General features: G+C 43.3%; 1 protein-coding gene across 1 annotated transcript in view; it reads right to left on the bottom strand.

Moving 5' to 3' along the window:
* The window catches only part of NYAP2 (neuronal tyrosine-phosphorylated phosphoinositide-3-kinase adaptor 2), a 178419-nt gene that overhangs the window by 23509 nt on the left and 135459 nt on the right, over positions 1-19451 (bottom strand). The window contains exon 5 of the mRNA XM_026649859.1: positions 14566-14669. Within this exon, the coding sequence (XP_026505644.1) occupies positions 14566-14669 (104 nt within the window). The remainder of the gene's footprint in view (positions 1-14565; positions 14670-19451) is intronic.

The raw sequence follows: 19451 nt of genomic DNA, 5'->3' as shown, positions 1-19451 counted from the left end.
AGACAGAAGGACACTGTCGGAGGGCAGTGTTCCAGCAAGAGGATCCTGTGCGTCGGGAGCACCGTGGGTCCACACGCCAACCCCTGGCAGGACGACAGACGGGACATCACCAGAAGGAGGCGCTCTACTGGATCGGACTGATTCCTCGTGGCGACCAGTAGGAGACGCTGTGGTGGTGAGTCCCAACCCTGTCACACAGCCACAGATCTGATTAAAGCCGATGGCTGCGCTAATCATGCTTCTTTAAATTTAGGCTAAATGCAAGGAGCAATTAAGACTCTTTATGGAGTAAGATAGCTGGAAACAACAGAAGCCACTGCTAAAGTCAATAGGTGCATGGCAAAGCCTGATCAGAAGCTAAGCTGTGAGGGTTGAGCAGTTCCCTGTTTGCAGACACAGGGACTTTGGGTTTGTCTGGCAGCTGTGTGTGTATGTTAGAGAAAGAAAACAAGCAAACTCAACAGAAGCAGTCGGAAGCATGGCCCTGCAAGGGATCAGAGACTGGGCGCTCTTTGGGCACAGGACTGATTGGCAGAACAGACTTGAAACTAGTGAGCACGGAAACTGCCTGATGTTGTTTGTTCCTACTGTGATCACGGCAACAGAACTTTGTGTACAGGATTGTACCAAAGAATACCCTGGACTTCTATCATCCATTTTTCCTCCTAACAGACAGAAGCCTGGAAGGCCCCAAACATTGCCTAACTGCTTGGCCCAAAGGGGTAACAATAATAAATACCCCACTCCTCTGAAGTTTATGGACAAGCTTGACTTCAGTGGTGCAACTTGTGTGTAATTGATCACAAACATGAGAAAAGGGAGAGGTCACAGTCCAAAGTAGCTACCTGAGGAGTTAGATACTACTCAGCATGAGTAAGGATGGAGGAACCTGGCCCTTTTATTGTAGCCCCTTCACCCTGGTAGCACCCTGATAGCAACATGCTGATGTCAGTTTCTCCCGGATATCCTTCAGGAACCATCTCCAGCTTGGATTTATGATATTGAATTATCAAAATGGCTTTTACTATGAAGTCTATATCAATTCCGTTATGAGCATCAGTTTTTACAGTTACCATTTCCCTTGTAGTCAAGCAGGATGACAGAATTCTTCAGTTCAGAAGGTTCTCCGTCTACCTCGAACTACTCTATTTCTTTTATATCATGGAAGTTTAATAGGGCTGGTGTGATTTGTTATGGATCCTTGTGGTTCTTGATTGATTTCTGTTCATTTTTCAACAACAGAATTCATTAAGTGTGAAAGTCAGGAAACCAGTCCCTCTGAAGAAGTCTGACAACTGTGGGTTATTTAGTGACTCCTCTGGCACTTTCGTACAGTATTGCTGTGGGAATATAGAAGCTTTGGCCTGACAGAAATGTAAGCAAAAAAGCACCACTGCACTATTTATGTTCCAGGGGGAACAGGGAGCATATACTAACACTGCAAGCACAGATCCCAAATAAAGCATAGACATTTTAATTCATTAGAGAAATATTTGTCTAGGTGCTTTTAAAAAAATAATTATAACAACAATAATAAATTGTTCTTCTAAAGGAAATCAAAGCACATTGAAGAAAGTCATTAATTATAGTATAAGCACAACACTCCGAGGCATGTAAGTATTACTGTACCCATTTTACACATGGTTAAATTGAGGCACAAGGTCTAGACTTGTGGCTGAGGCAATATGGAAGTACTCATGGGCTTAAAGTTAGGCACATGTTTAAATACCTTGTTGCACTGGGGCAGAGTGCTCAGGTGGCTCTGCACGATGCCCCCGCCCCACCCAGAGCGCTGGCTCCACAGCTCCCATTGGCTGGGAACCGCGGCCAATGGGAGCTGCAGGGGTGGCACCTGTGGGCGGAGGCAGAACGCAAAGCTACTTAGCCACACCTCCGCCTAGGAGCAGCAGGGACAGGTTGCCACTTGCAGGGAGCTGCCTCAGGTGAGCGCTGCCTGGATCTGGCACCCCAAAACCCCTTCTGGGCACCAACCCCCTACCCCAAACCCCCTCATGCACACAGAGCCCGTGCCCTGCACCCCTCCCATGCCCCAACCCCCTACCCTGCATCTACTCCTGCACTCTGAACCCATCGTGGCCGTTCCTCCACCTAGAACAGCAGGGACATGTTGCCGCTTCCAGGGAGCCACGCAGAGCCAGGTAGGAAGCCTACCGGCTCCATGCCAACTGGACTATAAACTGGACTTTCTATGAAGATTAGAAATGCTGGTTTGTAGAGCTTTCCAGTTGGTACAGGGCTGGATAACACAGCTTTTACTGTATACAGCATACCCAAATATACACCCAAAAATAGACAGCTAGAAGACACAGCAACTTCTATAGCTGCCACTAGGTGGAGCCATCAGTCCACCTGCAATTTTAAAGGCACCTAAATCTTTTCATTATTATGTAGCGCAGTGACTCTCAACCTTTCCATACTACTGTACCCCTTTCAAGAGTCTGATTTGTCTTGTGTACCCCCAAGTTTCACCTCACTTTAAAACTTACAAAATCGGACATAAAAATACAAAAGTGTCACAGCACACTGTTACTGAACAAGTGCTTACTTTCTCATTGTTATCATATAATTATAAAATAAAACAATTGTAATATAGATAGGTGGAGCCCCTCTCTGCCTAGCACTCCTCCTAACGAAGAGAAGGAAGAGGATCTTCGCAAGCAGGCTGACTAACCTAGTGAGGAGAGCTTTAAACTAGGTTCACCGAGGGAAGGAGACCAAAGCCCTGAGGGAAGTGGGGAAGTGGGATACTGGGAGGAAGCACGAGCAGGAGAGCGCAAGAGTGGAGGACTGCTGCCTTATACTGAGAAAGCAGGACGATCAGCGAGTTATCTCAAGTGCCTATACACAAAGGCAAGAAGCCTGGGAACAAGCAGGGAGAACTGGAAGTCCTGGCACAGTCAAGGAATTATGATGTGATTGGAATAACAGAGACTTGGTGGGATAACTCACGTGACATGGATGGATATAAACTGTTCAGGAAGGACAGGCCAGTGAAATCCTTGCTGATCTCAAACACAAAATAGAAGCTTACAAGAAGTGGAAGATTGGACAAATGACCAGGGAGGAGTATAGAAATATTGCTCAGGCATGCAGGAGTGAAATCAGGAAGGCCAAATCACACTTGGAGTTGCAGCTAGCAAGAGATGTTAAGAGTAACAAGAAGGGTTTCTTCAGGTATGTTAGCAACAAGAAGAAAGTCAAGGAAAGCCTGGGCCCCTTACTGAATGAGGGAGGCAACCTAGTGACAGAAGATGTGGAAAAAGCTAATGTACTCAATGCTTTTTTTGCCTCTGTCGTCACGAACAAGGTCAGCTCCCAGACTGCTGCACTGGGCAGCACAGCATGGGGAGAAGGTGGCCAGCCCTCTGTGGAGAAAGAAGTGGTTCAGGACTATTTAGAAAAGCTAGACGAGCACAAGTCCATGGGGCCAGAGGCACTGCATTCGAGGGTGTTAAAGGAGTTGGCGGATGTGATTGCAGAGCCATTGGCCATTATCTTCGAAAACTCATGGTAATCGGGGGAGGTCCCGGATGACTGGAAAAAGGCTAATGTAGTGCCCATCTTTAAAAAAGGAAAGAAGGAGGATCCGGGGAACTACAGTCAGCCTCACCTCAGTCCCTGGAAAAATCATGGAGCAGGTCCTCAAGGAATCAATTCTGAAGCACTTAGAGGAGAGGAAAGTGATCAGGAACAGTTAGCATGGATTCACCAAGGGCAAGTCATGCCTGACTAACCTAATTGCCTTCTATGATGAGATAACTGGCTCTGTGGATGAAGAGAAAACAGTGGACGTGTTATTCCTTGACTTTAGCAAAGCTTTTGATACGGTCTCCTACAGTATTCTTGCCAGCAAGTTAAAGAAGTATGGGCTGGATGAATGGACTATTAGGTGGATAGAAAGCTGGCTAGATCATCGGGCTCAATGGGTAGTGATCAATGGCTCCATGTCTAGTTGGCAGCCGGTTTCAAGCGGAGTGCCCCAAGGGTTGGTCCTGGGGCCGGTTTTGTTCCATATCTTCATTAATGATCTGGAGGATGGCGTGGACTGCACCCTCAGCAAGTTTGCAGATGACACTAAACTGGGAGGAGTGGTAGATACACTGGAGGGTAGGGATAGGATGCAGAGGGACCTAGACAAATTAGAGGATTGGGCCAAAAGAAATTTGATGAGGTTCAACAAGGACAAGTGCAGAGTCCTGCACTTAGGACAGAAGAATCCCATGCCCTGCTACAGACTAGGGACCGAGTGGCTAGGCAGCAGTTCTGCAGTAAAGGACCTAGGGGTTACAGTGGATGAGAGGCTAGATATGAGTCAATAATGTGCTCTTGTTGCCAAGAAGGTTAACGGCATTTTGGGCTGTATAAGTACGGGCATTGCCAGCAGATCGAGGGACGGGATCATTCCCCTCTATTTGACATTGGTGAGGCCTCATCTGGAGTACTGTGTCCAGTTTTGGGCCCCACACTACAAGAAGGATGTGGAAAAATTGGAAACAAAAATGCCCCAGTGGAGGGCAACAAAAATGATTAGGGGGCTGGAGCACATGACTTATGAGGAGAGGCTGAGGGAACTGGGATTGTTTAGTCTGCAGAAGAGAAGAATGAGGGGGGATTTGATAGTTGCTTTCAACTACCTGAAAGGGGGTTCCAAAGAGGATGGATCTAGACTATTCTCAGTGGTAGCAGATGCCAGAACAAAGAGTAATGGTCTCAAGTTGCAGTGGGGGAGGTTTAAGTTGGATATTAGAAAAAACGTTTTCACTAGGAGGGTGGTGAAGCACTGGAATGGGTTACCTAGAGAGGTGGTGGAATCTCCTTCCTTAGAGGTTTTTAAGGTCAGCCTTGACAAGGCCCTCGCTGGGATGATTTAGTCGGGGATTGGTCCTGCTTTGAGCAGGGGGTTGGACTAGATGACCTCCTGAGGTCCCTTCCAACCCCAATATTCTATGATTCTATGATAGTGTACTTACATTTCAGTGTATAGTATACAGAACAGTATAAACAAATAATTTGTCTGTATGAAATTTTAGTTTGCACTGATTTCGCTAGTGCTTTTTATGTAACCTGTTGTAAAATTAGGCAAATATCTAGACGAGTTCATGTACCCCCTGGAAGAACTCTGCGTACCCCCAGGGGTTAAACGTACCCCTGGTTGAGAACCACTGATGTAGAGAGACAAGATGGGTGAGGTAATATGTTTTATTGGACCAACTTCTGTTAGTGAAAGAGGCAAGCTTTGGAGCTACACAGAGCTCTTCTTCAGGTTGTTTTTATCATGTATCAGGGCTTTCTGCTCCTTTGATTAGTACCATTCCCAGGGGTAGTATAGTAAGGTTTGGAGTTGACAGTTATGGGGAGGAATTTTTGGCTTTTGGTTTTCAAATACAGTTCAAAGATACATTTTGGAGAAAATATTTTCAGCTCAACCAGACCTCCATTTTTGCAGCTGTAAATTTGCAAGGGCAAATAACCCTGGGACTAGAATGGAGGCGAGGATTTGAAAATCTGGCCCTATGATGTATGATTCATCATAAAGCTTCCATATATTACAATGCAAATAAAGTTATGTAAATAAATTAGCACCACTAACTTGTACTAGATTATGCAGTAAAAACCTGATTTGTGACATTCTGAAGTCAAAGGTGGATTATGCAGCCAATTCCTTCACTGTGGGATTGCATAGTACAGGGAGCAAGATTTTCACAAACAGGGGCCAAAAGGGTAGGCTCCTAAGTAAATATTTAGGCACCTAAATAAGTAACCTGATTTTCCAAAGAGTTCCAATTTACTTCAAGAGGAGCTACAGGATGCCTGCCACTTTTGAAAATGAGGTCACTCAGGAGCCTAACCCTGGTTTTGAAAAATTTGGCCATGAGCCCTAGGAAAAGCCACATTACAGGTGAAGTGTACATTGTATTTTCTTACCAGACACCCTAGCGAGAGAACAGACTCCATGGAAACATCTTCCCCAAAATGTCTTTGGATCAGGAAGGGCCCCTACAACGTTCAGATAATCTAATGTTCTTCCAGCTCATTAGCCCTATCCATTCAGTCTGGGTAGACTGGATCTGAGTAGGAAAAAAAATTATGCAACCAAAGAATGAGGACATGAAGGTCTGTTCTCTTTAGCTGTAAACCCCAGAGCCTATCTTTTCTACACAGAGTGTAGCATGCTCAGCAGTTCTGGAAACCAGATCACTTATTTAGGGAAACTCTTCCCCTGCATGGGATATTGGGAGGTTGGGGTTATTCTCTCACCCAGGACTCTGAGATATATGAACTCTGCATTGTGCGCTGTTGGGAGAAGCCATAAGGGCCACATGATGGGAGCTTTAAGCGGAAGATGTCTAGATTCGTAGGCCACATAACCGGGGGCCCATGGCCTGACCACTTTTTATTCAGAAGCTACTCAAGACAATCTGACACCCTAGGCAAAACCTCCTCATATGCCAACCGTGATGAGGGGCAGCCAGGCCATACGGGAGTGAGAGGCATTGTGACCTGCCTCCTGGGTCCATTGCGATGGGGCATCTGGGCCAAATCTGCCTTGTGAGGCAGCGGCGCAGAAATCTGCTGCCCTAAGCAGCTGCCTACTTTGCCTATAGCTAGAGCATGCCCTGCTTTTATGGTGGAAGTAGAGATACGAAGGTGAGCAGAGCCCAGATAAGCAGCAGGATGAGCATGCTGGATCCACAGCATGGCCAGCCCTGCCACAGTGAGTGTACTGTATGGAATACCCCCTCCCCACCACTTCAAATGGTGCTCTACAGCTCCTCTCTACGGTGCAATCAGAGACATGACCACAGCACATGTAGACGTACTCGAGCTTGAGTAACAAAGTAGTGAAGCTGTGGCAGCACAAGATAGCTGCTCAAGTACATCACCAGGGTCCCACTCAGGGTTGCACAGTTTGTGCTGCCACCTGTGCCACTCTGGCTTCACTGTTATTGTTATTCGAGTTACCTAGATCAAAGCTAGCTCTGGTATGTCTACATGTGCTGCAGTCACACCTCTGATTGCAGTGTAGACAGACCCCAAGAGATCTAAATATGGATTTAGGCACCAGTTTCAAAACTTTAAGGCACCGATTTTAAAATTCTTGTCCATAGAAATCTGATTTTACTTTGGGGGAGTATGGTGTGTGTATATCTTTACAGTTCTGGTCTCCCATGTTTAAGAAGGATGAATTCAAACTGGAACAGGTACAGAGAAGGGCTACTAGGATGATCTGAGGAATGGAAAACCTGTCTTATGAAAGGAGACTCAAAGAGCTTGGCTTGATTAGCCTAACCAAAAAAAGGCTGAGAGATATGATTGCTCTCTATAAATATATCAGAGGGATAAATACCAGGGAGGGAGAAGAATTATTTAAGCTCAGTACCAATGTGGACACAAGAACAAATGAATTTAAACTGCCATCAAGAAGTTTAGACTTGAAATTAGATGAAGGTTTCTAACCATCAGAGGAGTGAAGTTCTGGAACAGCCTTCCAAGGGGAGCAGTGGGGGCAAAAGATATGTCTGGCTTCAAGACTAAGCTTGATAAGTTTATAGAGGGGATGGTATGATGGGATAGCCTAATTTTGGCAATTAATTGATCTTTGACTATTAGCAGTAAATATGCCCAATGGCCTGTGATGGGATGTTAGATAGGGTGGGATCTGAGTTACTACAGAGAATTCTTTCCTGGGTGTCTGGCTGGTGGGTCTTGCCCATGTGCTCAGGGTTTAGCTGATTGCCATATTTGGGGTCGGGAAGGAATTTTCCTCCAGGGCAGATTGGCAGAGGCCCTGGGGGTTTTTTGCCTTCCTCTGCAGCGTGGGGCACGGGTCACTTGCTGGAGGATTCTCTGCACCTTGAAGTCTTTAAACCATGATTTGAGGACTTCAATAGCTCAGACATAGGAGTGGGTGGGTGAGATTCTGTGGCCTGTGTTGTGCAGGAGGTCAGACTAGACGATCATAATGGTCCCTTCTGACCTTAAAGTCTATGATTCATTATGGGAGCTTTAAGCAGAAGAAAACAAGGGATTATCTGAAGGTCACTCAACCTGTTGTAGCAACTAGCAACCTGTTGTAGACATCATCTTCATGGCAGGAAGACTGCTTATTTGCACCACAGCCACTATATCTGCTTAACTATTTACCATGTTTACAGAGCTGAGCTGAGAGAAGAGCCATTAAAAGTTCAGAGCAAGACTGCTTCCTGCAGCACTGTATAATTTTCTAGTGCTTTTTCCATTCTCATTTTAAATGAAAGTTGAGGCTCCTGTAGACAAAGCTGTCCTGTGCCTCTTGTGGACGAGTTATTATTCCTAATCCTGGCACTGCTTTTGAATTCTACTATGATCATTACTGGAAAGTTTAAACCTTCTTACTTCACTTACATTGAATATACCTGTCACCAACCCCATTCATGGAGGGACCAGAATTTAGAAGGTGTATGCACCAACCAGAGATTGGAGACAATAGTATGGGAGCTACACTGCTGTCTTCCAACTGAAGAAAAAAACCAAACCAAAACAAACAGCTAACTGGCAGCATGAAGGATGCCTACAAGTTTGCAGATAAGGTACAAGGTTCACAAAAATAGGCCTGCAACAAGGCTCTGCATTGCAAAAGCGATGAAATACAGGCATCAGAACTACAAAAGGATTTTTCCTCAATGGTTTCTGTTCCTTCAGACAATGGGCTTTCTTTATTAATTTGTGCTAACAGAACTGCCATAATCATGCAACTCAGTACAAGGAATTTTGTTGTAATAGTCCTAATCTAACAACACAAGAACAACACTAACAAAAATCAGTTTGCAAAATCCATTTGCAGCAACAAATTGGCAATAGATGCATTTGCTATTTTTTAAACTGGTATCTGAAATTCTTTCCTAGTTAACAAACAAGACTGCACACATTAATTTTTTAACTAAACTGTGTCTATAACGACCTAGAGGTGATGTTTTATCTAAATTTAAAATACGATTTGAAAAAAAATCCCTTCATACACAACAATCTAACATCTGCAATGCAGTTAACTTTAAGTTCATGCTTTTGTACCTAAAATAACACATTATGTGTGTATGTGTATGACACATAAGATGGGTATTGTGAAGCCATTCATCCTTCACTATCCTGAGACAAACGTGAGACATGGGTTTTTATATTCCCTTAAAATGAGGACGAGTGAGATGAGGCTGGAGAGCATCATTATACTGAAACCCCCCTCATCTAATTGTTTCCCTTTAAATCTGAATCCTGCTGGCTATACACGTACTAGGAGCACCATTCATTTACAGTGGGTCTACTGACACCAGCAGAATTTGGCCAAGAACTTGAGAAAAAGATTTGAGAGGCAGTACACTCGATAGGGAGTCAGGACACGTGGGTTCTATTCCCAGCAATACCACTGACCTGCCACTAAGGATTTGTGCTCCATGGCACTTTTGAAAACCCCACCCTCTGTCTATTGGAAGCTTGACTTCTCTGGTAAGACTGTCAGCTGGTCCCAATGTGGTGGTGATGCACTTTGTGATGTAGACAAGGAACTGAAGCCACTAACAGTCAACATAGTAGGCCACACACTACATGTTGATTTGACTACTTCCAATCTGGACTGGATTTCAAATGGCAACTTAATGGTGAAAGATTCAGAATCCCTTGAACTACCCAGCTACTCACCAGCATCTATCTTTCTTTATTGCATTTATAATTATAAAATGATCAAGGGCACACCTGGTTTACCTAGCTGAGAGCTAGGGCTTGCCTTTACATGGCTCTTGCTTTGGGTCTTTCTCTTTGAGAATTCTGGCCACTGGCCTTCCAACCCCCTGCTTCTTTAACTGCTGTTCCCTACTGCACTAGATAATTTATATATGTTCTCCATCAGAGGCCAGTCTCTTACTTTGTCTCTGCCTGTTGAAGAAATATTTTTGTTTTATTCATACAGTGAGATCACAATAGTGCTTAGCACCTTATACAGCACTTTCAATCTTCAAGGTGCTTGACACACATTGACTAGTCAATCATCACAACACCCCTCTGAAATATGTTAACAACCATTATTACCCCCAGTATACAGATGAGGAAAGTGAGGCAGCTGGTTTAGGAGCTCAAGATTACACGAATAGTCAATATCTGAGCTGGATTAGAATTTAAGAGTTCCTAGTTTTCCATCCTATGCTCTAGCCACTACAGCTGTCCTCCCCACCTTGTGTAAAAAAGACCATATTATAATGTAGGTAGGGTTTTGTGAAATGTTCAACCACAAACGTGAACCTACCTGAAATCAGTTAATGGGTTTAGGATCTATTCCTACTCAAGAGCATCACCCAAGACCATGAACATATGGGATAATTGGGCTAATGCAGTAGTCTGTCCCTTTTCCATTCTTCTTTCTTGGGGCCTTATCTGCAAAGAGCACTGGGTGGTGTTATCCCCACCTCACACATTTAGGGGTGGATACCATGCAAAGCTCCTTGCTTCTTAATCCTGAATGATCTTTGGGAAAGCCTGTTGCTGCCAATGTTATGGTGCAGTTAAGAAAAATCAGTCTCAGTACTCTAAGACGACCATAGCATAGGACTATAATACCCTCTAGTCCACAACTGATCTGACTCCTGTGGGCTGACAGCCCCTAGCCTTCTTCACATACATTTTACCTGACCCAGGGTGTTGCATACCATGGTAATATGGGAATATGACTCTAGATATGGATTGAGTTGTGCCAGGGTTTACACAAAAAATCATAGTGATGTCTGTCTACATCTTATAACTACTATCCTTCATCCTCTCCTCCTGCTTCTCACTGGAGAAGCACAGTGGGATTTTCCTCCCACCCCCACTTAGGGCCTGATTCTACACCATTCATGTCAGTGAGAATTTGGCTATTGGCTTCCCTGGGAACTCAATTAGGCTAAGGCTCCTCATATCTCCACTACTTTCTTTTGGCTTGGCTTTTAATTTAATTCATGCAGTGGCAAGGTATTTCAATGCTGATGAGACAACACTAACCTGTGATTTTGCAGTTCTGTTTGGGTATTTGTCAAACACAACTTTTTAAGTTACCATGCCAATAAGGTTACTCACCCTCTAGGGCTACCATGTTCGCTGTTCTCACAGGTACCCAAACAAACACACCCATACCTGACCATCTTCCCATACAGCATTACAAACTAGCAGTGTTCAGCATGATTTTCTACTGCCCCAGGGCCCTGCTTTATCCTACATCTTCTCACACCCTCCTGTCAATTGCACTTCCTGATGCAATCCTGCCTTCCTACTCCATCAATGCATAAGCTATACTAGTTAACAGCGGCTGATGCCTGATTACACTCTTTCCTCCCACTGTTTGTCTCCTCTGAATTTGGCTCATAGTCTCTAAAATCTCCCTCTAATTACAAGATATTTTTACTGTGTCATTTTTTAAAAAAGGTTGAATGAAGTTTCTAACATATAAAGAGTTTCATATGGAACACACCAACGGACCGAAAAGAGATGGACTATAACTCTATAAGGCCTGATCCAAAAACCAACAGAACTGAATGGAATAATACTTTAACCAGCTTTGTATCAGAGCCACAGAAAGCAATGGTACCATCTAACCCTTTCCCTTTCATAAGTGAGGGAATGCTTGGTAATATCAGATGACAACATCTGCAACAAAGTTGCAAAGTTCATTTCCCCACTTGCGGGGTGTGATGCACTATGCAGTTAACTGCTCTTAGGAACTCTGGGCCTGATCCTGTTCCCCTTGATGTCCATGGGAGTTTTGCCATTCAATGAGAGCAGGACCGAGCCCTCTCATTTATAATTATACCATCATAATAGAGTATTGTGGCACACCAGTGCTTCTCCCCCCTCCCCCCGCCCCCTGCCAAATGGTCAGTTTAAAGGGAAGATTAATATGGAGTGAAGGCTATTATTAGGGTAGCGAGGGGGGCGGGGGAGGTTTGGGGAGAGCCATAATACACACTATATACTACACTGTTAGCAAAAACTTCTTCTTTTAGTTACTTGAAATTTTTTCCTGTCATCTTTATTCCTTTCGTCTCTCTAGAGTGAAGTGAATCCTTTCTCCACAGTTCTGATCAACCCTGGCTGCAGCTTCTGGAAGTCTCCTTATCTCTATCATCACACCAAGTTCTGCTTTCAGGGCTTATTGTTTTTTTTAATCCGAACTGAGATACTAAAAATCCTTTATAACATTCAAGGTGCCTTTGTGACTGAGTAACCAGCAACATGTCTCATTGGCTTTGCACCCTGATCAATCATAAATCATGTATTACATGTACATCAGGCCATGCAAAAATATTCAGAAGTGCAATTACTCTGATTTTTTCCCATAGAAGAAAGAACTCTCAACATGCCATTTAATTAGCTTGTCATTGTGAATCAACGTTAAGGGTTTAATTTGCTTATCTAAAATACCTTTTGGTAATGTGTACGATTTTTTTAGGCATCATGTCCAACAGGACACAAAAGTATAGTAGAACCTCAGAGTTACAAACATGTTGGGAATGGAGGTTGTTTGTAACTTTGAAATGTTTGTAACAAAACATTATGGTTGTTCTTTCAAAAGTTTACAACTAAACATTGATGTAATACAGCTTGAAACTTTACTATGCAGAAGAAAAATGCTGCTTTTAACTATCTGAATTTAAATGATACAAGCACCGAAAGTTTCCTTACCTTGTCAAATCTTTTTTTTTTTTAATTTTCCTTTCTATTTTAACAGTTGACATGTAACACAGTACTGTACTGTAATTGCCTTGTTTTTTGTTTTTGTTTTGTTGTCTCTGCTGCTGCCTGATTGCAGACTTCCGGTTCCAAATGATGTGTGTGGTTGACCGGTCAATCCATAACTCTGGGGTTTATAACTCTGAGGTTCTACTCAGGGCCGGCTCTGGCTTTTTTGCCGCCCCAGGGGAGAGGGCGCCGGGGTGGGAGGGCGGCCGGAGCCCCGGGGCGAGGGTGGCGAGTCCCGGCGGGGGCTCCGCTCTCCCCCCGGCGGCCGGGGGGAGGGCGCGGGGGGGAGGGCGGTCAGAGCGCCGGGGGGAGGGCGGCGAGCCCGGCTGTGGCCCCGCTCTCCCCGGCGGCCGGAGCGCCGCGCCGCCCCCCTCCAGGTGCCGCCCCAAGCACCAGCTTGGTTGCCTGGTGCCTGGAGCTGGCCCTGGTTCTACTGTAATAGAACAGCTCTTGCTTCATTTAAGCAAAGTTAGAGAAGTTCAACCAATATGGACTCAGTTGTCCAAATAGAATGTTACTGGAAAATAGGTTGAGTAAATTGGCATTGCTCCATTAGCTGTGCCAATTTACACCAGCGTTACAGGCGTTAGAGCAGAGCTTCTTGCAGAAACTCATGAAGCTGCAATGCAATTAAGTATGGGAATAGCAAAGGGGCCCTAAAGGGAGTTAGGCCCCTAAATCTCATTGAAATTCAATGAGATTTAGGGGCCTTATTCCTTTCTGATCATTTGAAAAATCACAACTAAGTAAACAGAAATAAAATATAGAAGTATAAAAGAAAACCATTCAGTACCAAAATGCTTCATGTTTGATGGAAGTCATAAATACAATATTTAAATGTAGTCATTGCCCCTATTACTAATATTTGTAGTTAGTTCTGAAAATTAGTAAAACACCACATCACTTGTGTGCACCGAAGTGAACAGGATCTCCACATTAGCAGACAAAACAAAGTTGTATGTGAATTTGGCCATGTCTTTATTTCTCATCTCTTTTCTCCAGGTGCTAATATAGGTCTTATTTGCTGTGTTCAGACACTTAGATTTCTTTGTCAAGTGTCCGTTGGGTATTTTTGGTATTGTTGAGAAAAGTAGCTCCATTTAAAGCAAGCAGGGTTTTTTCTTAGTTTGGTTTTGAATTTTTTGCATTTTTTTTTATAATTTACAATAAACATAACTACAGCAGACTATTTAATAGTCTCATTAGCACTATATGGCCTTAGGTTGAAGAGAGGCTGGCTGCCATATTTAAACAAAATAACTCGCCGTGTGAGCAATTTTAAGGACAATGATAATTCACAGTGTAATACAATCATGCACCAAGCTCAAAACAAATGTAAGACTGGCACAAATATTACAGTACAACAAGGCAGAAGTTAAAAGGTATGTACAAGTCTTTTGACAAACATTGGTGCAAGTGCTTTAGACGAGACATTTAAAAGAAACACACTAAAACAACACAGATTAAATTTATCAAATTTTGATAAATTTTAGACAGTAATAAGTACACAAAACATGAAGGGAAAAAAAACCCCAACCAATACATATATAGTTTTACTACATCTATATTACAGAATGAAGGAAATCAGAGACAAAAAAGATTTAAGAATTCACAGCAAAGAAAGTTCTACCAGCCTTGAAAGATAGAATTTCATTGCCAGTGAGAGACACACACACGCACGCACACGCACAAAAGTAAAAACAAACACAAAAAATCATTTACTGTAACAAATGACAGACACAGAGGTGAGAAACATTTGGCATGTTGCATCACATGAAGTCATTCACGATTGGCTAACGATGGTACCTGGCTGGGTTGGAGATCGCTGGCTTGCCTGAGAGGAGTAACTGATGGAGGAGGCACACCTGATGTGGATGCAGATCGACCTAATCTACAGCTTGCTTTAGGCTCTAGGAAAGGAAAGAAAAGAAGACATATGCCCAATTAATGGGATTGTGGATGTTGGTGCAGTAAATTGAAACTTGAGGTGACATAGAAAACAATAGGTCCTGTAAGTGCCATTTGACCTGCCTGCCAACCTCCCCAGGACTTTCCCACAGTATGGAATCCAGGCACACATTCCTGGACAATGCCTTGGGCAGTTGGCTGAGTCATAAATAAAAGTTATCTTCTAGGCACTAGCCACCAGTATGGCAAGAGAGAGGCCTGGAACTGACTTCTCCCCACACCTTGCTATCTTAACCTCTTTAATTTCCAGTAGCATCTCTGAGGCTGAAGAACAGAGCAATGAGCAGCAGAGATAGGAAGCATGTCCAATTTTCCTTCTGCCCTCCACCCACACACTGTGGCAGTCTCAGTGCCCAACTCTCTCACCTGCATAATGTGGCAGTGATTGGTGAGGGGCGATTGAGAGCGGTAACTTGTGGCCCAATACCCTCATTCAGCGGCTGAGTGGGATAGATAGTGGAAGAGGACAAAAAGGTGGTGGGGCTGAGATAAGCTGAGGGAAATCACAAAGAAGACATGATTCTTGGGGAAGTGGACAAAAGTGGGAGAGAGTGATGGGGTAGGTTGGGAAAACAGGAAGTTAGAGATTTTCCAGAATCATGACATCACGATTTGTGATGTCATGAAGGCCACAGAGAAATCTGAAAGTAGCTGACAGTGAGTCAAGGTTAGCCGCAAAACACAGAGTAGAGGGAACAAACTTCAAATTTTAATAGCATGACACAGGCCTCAGCAATGGAGTCTGTGAAGTTGGTTGCATTGTGTTATCTCCAGTTTGTGTGTTCCCCAAGTAGGAGTGATTAACAGAAGTGTAAGATACCATGAAATGGGATAGAGATCTCAGGTGCCAGAATTTTGATGCAGAAGTATTTGATTTCCCTATCCTGGTTTTACCCAGCGACATTTCCTTGAAGATTTCCCACTGAGTTACAGTGCAATTTACTGTAATGATCCCAGGATAAATGACCAAGCTAGGAGAAATGTACTACCTAATGGCACTAGTCTGTCTGCAGTTGGTTTAGAAGAACATATTTTCCTGGGAATCTGGTCTGCTCATCTCTGGTTGAGAGAAATGTTGCTCCCTGAAAGAACTGCAGTTCCCATGTCTTCTCCAGGCATTGGTCTGCCTTCGTCTAGCTCAGAGGAATATGTTTATTCTGCTCGTATGTTATATCCCTTTCAACAACCCTTTATCTGTCTTCTCTATTTAAACTGTAAACAACTCAAGGCAGTGACTGTCTCTTACTCTGTGTTTGTACAGTGCACAGCACAACGGTACCGTGATTTTATTTGGGATCCCTATGCTCTGCTGTAATACAAACAATAATAATGAGTCTCCTTACATTTGGCTGAAAATAAGTGTCTTCTCACAGCTTATATCTGCCCAAGTTTAGCTGAAGGCACATAGCTCTTCATGATGATGGTCTATCATGTCTAGCTTTGATGTATATCTTCTCACATATCTTATCTGCCTATGTCTGTCTAAGAGAAATGTGTCTTTTCATGTCTGGGTAAGAACATCTTCCCCCAGTGCCATTCTATGTATGCCTGGATGACAAGAGCACACCTCTCCATAGCATTGGCCTTTAGGGATATGCAGTGGTTGCTGGTTGGGTTGCTTTCTCCATTTCATTTTTTGAGCAGGTCAGCAGGCCACCCTCCTTCCATTGCCACCACCCGCTTTTACCCACACATCTCCTTCTGGAGTCTCCAGGAGAGCTGGCAGCCTGCGCCAGTACATAATCTGATGTTTTGCCTTTCTGGATGAGGACAGTACACTGTTTCGTTGATTAGATCTGTTCTGAAATTATTTGTTGTTATACATCTGAAATCATTTACTTCTTCACACTGTGTGCAAGGCACCCGATTTTTCCTTCACTAGAATATACACTAGCAACTGGAGTTTTCCTATTGATTTCCATGGGAGAAAAATCGGGGCTTATTTTTGTTTTGTTTATCTATTAAGGACAGATGCTACACTGTCTCTATGCTAAGCAAAATCAGATTCCCATCCAGCATTATCTTGGTTAGCATTGTTGGTGTCAAAAACTCCAAGGTATTGTCTGCCATTGCTTCTGAATTGTTTTCTTTGCTTTGAGAAAACTGTCACAATTTCCAATTTGGATATACGTGCTGCAATGAGAGCCCATTGTTTCCTTGCCATAGACAATCCTTTCATCTGGCATCAAAGAAATAAAATCCATCCAACTCAGATGAAATATTAGTTTCTTCTTTTATCTCCCTTGCAATATATTCAAGTGTCAGAAACTATTGCAAATTCCAGCATGGTTCTTACTATGGGAAGTTTCCAATCAATGCCTATCTAGTTTTTTCACATCCAGAAGTTTAGGTGAATTTCTTTTTTAAGGGGCAGTTCCATTGATATCACTGGGATTATTTTTATACTGAATGAATTGGGAGCATTCCACAGAAATTTTTGCTATGACTAACCTCTTCATGCTGTGGCATAGAATGCAATTGTTTCCCCTAAATGATCTGTCAGATATGGTCTGTACAGCTGACAACACCATATCCAGTGCTATGTCTTGTTTGTCCCTTGTGCACTCCTTATTCCCTGTACTCAGCTAACCAGACTTTGAGTACAATGAACATTTTTCTTGAGTAAGAAGTTCTGAATAGGGTCCCCTAACAGCTGCAGAAGGGCTCTGTGTATAATGATGTCCAGCAGCCTTTCCCCTTCAGTGAATTCAGTTTCTGAGTTGTGTGTTTCAAATGACAAATTTGAACTTGTCTACAGTGCTCTGTGGCTTCATGCAGATTCTGATTCTGGGAGCAAACAGGCAGAGTTAGTTTGAAAACTCCCTGCTGCTGTCCCCAAGGGGGTCCCAAACTGTTTGTCAGCAAAGCAGAGGGCTGGCTTCCAGGGAAAGCAGGCGAACCTGAAGTGGACACAGACCAATGTCAAGTGCTAACATAACCTTGCTGAGCCCCAGATGTGCCCCTAATGCATTAGGCAACAAAGCAGGAGTCAGTTTTGGCCATGACTAGAGCAATGTGTGCTTTGACATAGCTCGCGGGGGTGGTAAGAACTTGGGGGACTCTCTGGTTCTAAACAATTCTGTCTCAAAGACCGCGCCCCATTCCAAATGCAAAATTCCTTTCAGAGCACAGAGGCAGTGGCCATGCGACATTGCTGCTAGCCACTCAACTGCTGACAGTTGATCCTGAGGATCCTGAGGATCTCCTGCTGTGCTAGGGAAGTCCCAAGCATACGGGTAAGTGCTTTGCTGGATTGGAGCCGAATGAGATGCCTGTTGTAATCAATGGGCATCACGTGACTTGAACTCAGCAGGTCATGTTGAAAATCTAGTGGGTTGTTTTCAAGACTTTATTTATATCAAAGACAAATATTTAAAAAAGATTTAGTTGCTATATTTACTGATGAAATGTTTGTTGTGATAGTTTTCTCAGCTTCAAAAGCCAGTTCTTTCACATTGTGTCATGTGAAATGAAACACACACGAAGGGCCAAACTCATTCTCAGTGAAGTCAGCAGAAAGACTCTCATATTTCAATGGTGTTAATCAGGCCCTGATCCTGTAATGGGATCCATACACAGAGACACTTAAGTTTGAGCAGGGTCCCAGTGGAACTCCACATGGACATAAGGGATCATGTTGTGGGATCAGTGTCTAAGAAGCAAACACTGATTTCCCATAAAAATATAGGGCATAAATTTACAAATGTGGGCACCTAAAATTAGGCACCTAAATCTACATTTATGCTCATGTATAAGTGGCCTGATCTTCAAAGATGCTAAGCACCTGCATAACCCATTGTCCTCCAGTAAGGGTGTATTTTTTGCTAACATAGCAGACATCTCTGTGCTAAGGCCAGAATTTTCTGAAATAATTTAGATTTGTTTTATAACAAGAGATGATTTCCTGCATTCATCCATTACATAACTGTTCTGCAGGATGTTTATTTCTGGGTTTGATCAGAAGAGATCTCTTTTATGCATCCCAAGGAGTCATCATTCTGCCTATCCTAATCTTAATTTAAAAAAAATTCTCTGGCTGTCACTTACACTAGAGACGCTTCCTATCCTGCCACAGTCTCTCCTTTGCACATGAAAATAGAAGTTGCTTATGCATTATTGCTGCCAAGAAGCACATCTTGAATTAAACAATAAGACATGACGGGATGTATATCCTATGCAAAAAAATTGAACATGCACATTTTAAAATGAATTGCATCTATTATTGTTATACTGACGTAACCTCACTGGTTTCCTAATGAATATAAATTATCTGTAATATAACTGGAAATGACCTAATACTGTAGAGGAAGAAATCATTCGATATGTTTCTTTCTTAAAAATATTTGACATGAGACTGCCGACAGGAGGCATTCAGAGTTGAAACTAAGAGCAGTGCATTTAAAAAGAGATGTTTGTACTCCATACATGATAAACCTCTGGAACTCAGTGTTACTCGATAGCACTGAGGGCAATATCTTAGTAGAATTCAGAAACAGGATTAGACATTTCTACAGAGCTAAAAAGAACACCCTCAGTTACATAGATTTTTTTTTATTAGATGGGGGTATAAACCCTCACATTTTGGGGCATATACCAACCACTAACTGCTGGGGACTAGGAAGAAACATCCCATATTGGCAGGTTATTCTATAATAGTCCACTACAGGTTTCTTGCAGCCTCCTGTGAAGCAGCGGCACTGGCCAAAGTCAGATACTGGACTAGA

The sequence above is a fragment of the Terrapene carolina genome, unplaced genomic scaffold (assembly GCF_002925995.2).
Source record: "Terrapene carolina triunguis isolate 2854851 unplaced genomic scaffold, T_m_triunguis-2.0 Scaffold88, whole genome shotgun sequence".
Lineage (NCBI taxonomy): Eukaryota > Metazoa > Chordata > Testudines > Emydidae > Terrapene > Terrapene triunguis.
This window is presented reverse-complemented; position numbering and strand designations above follow the sequence as displayed.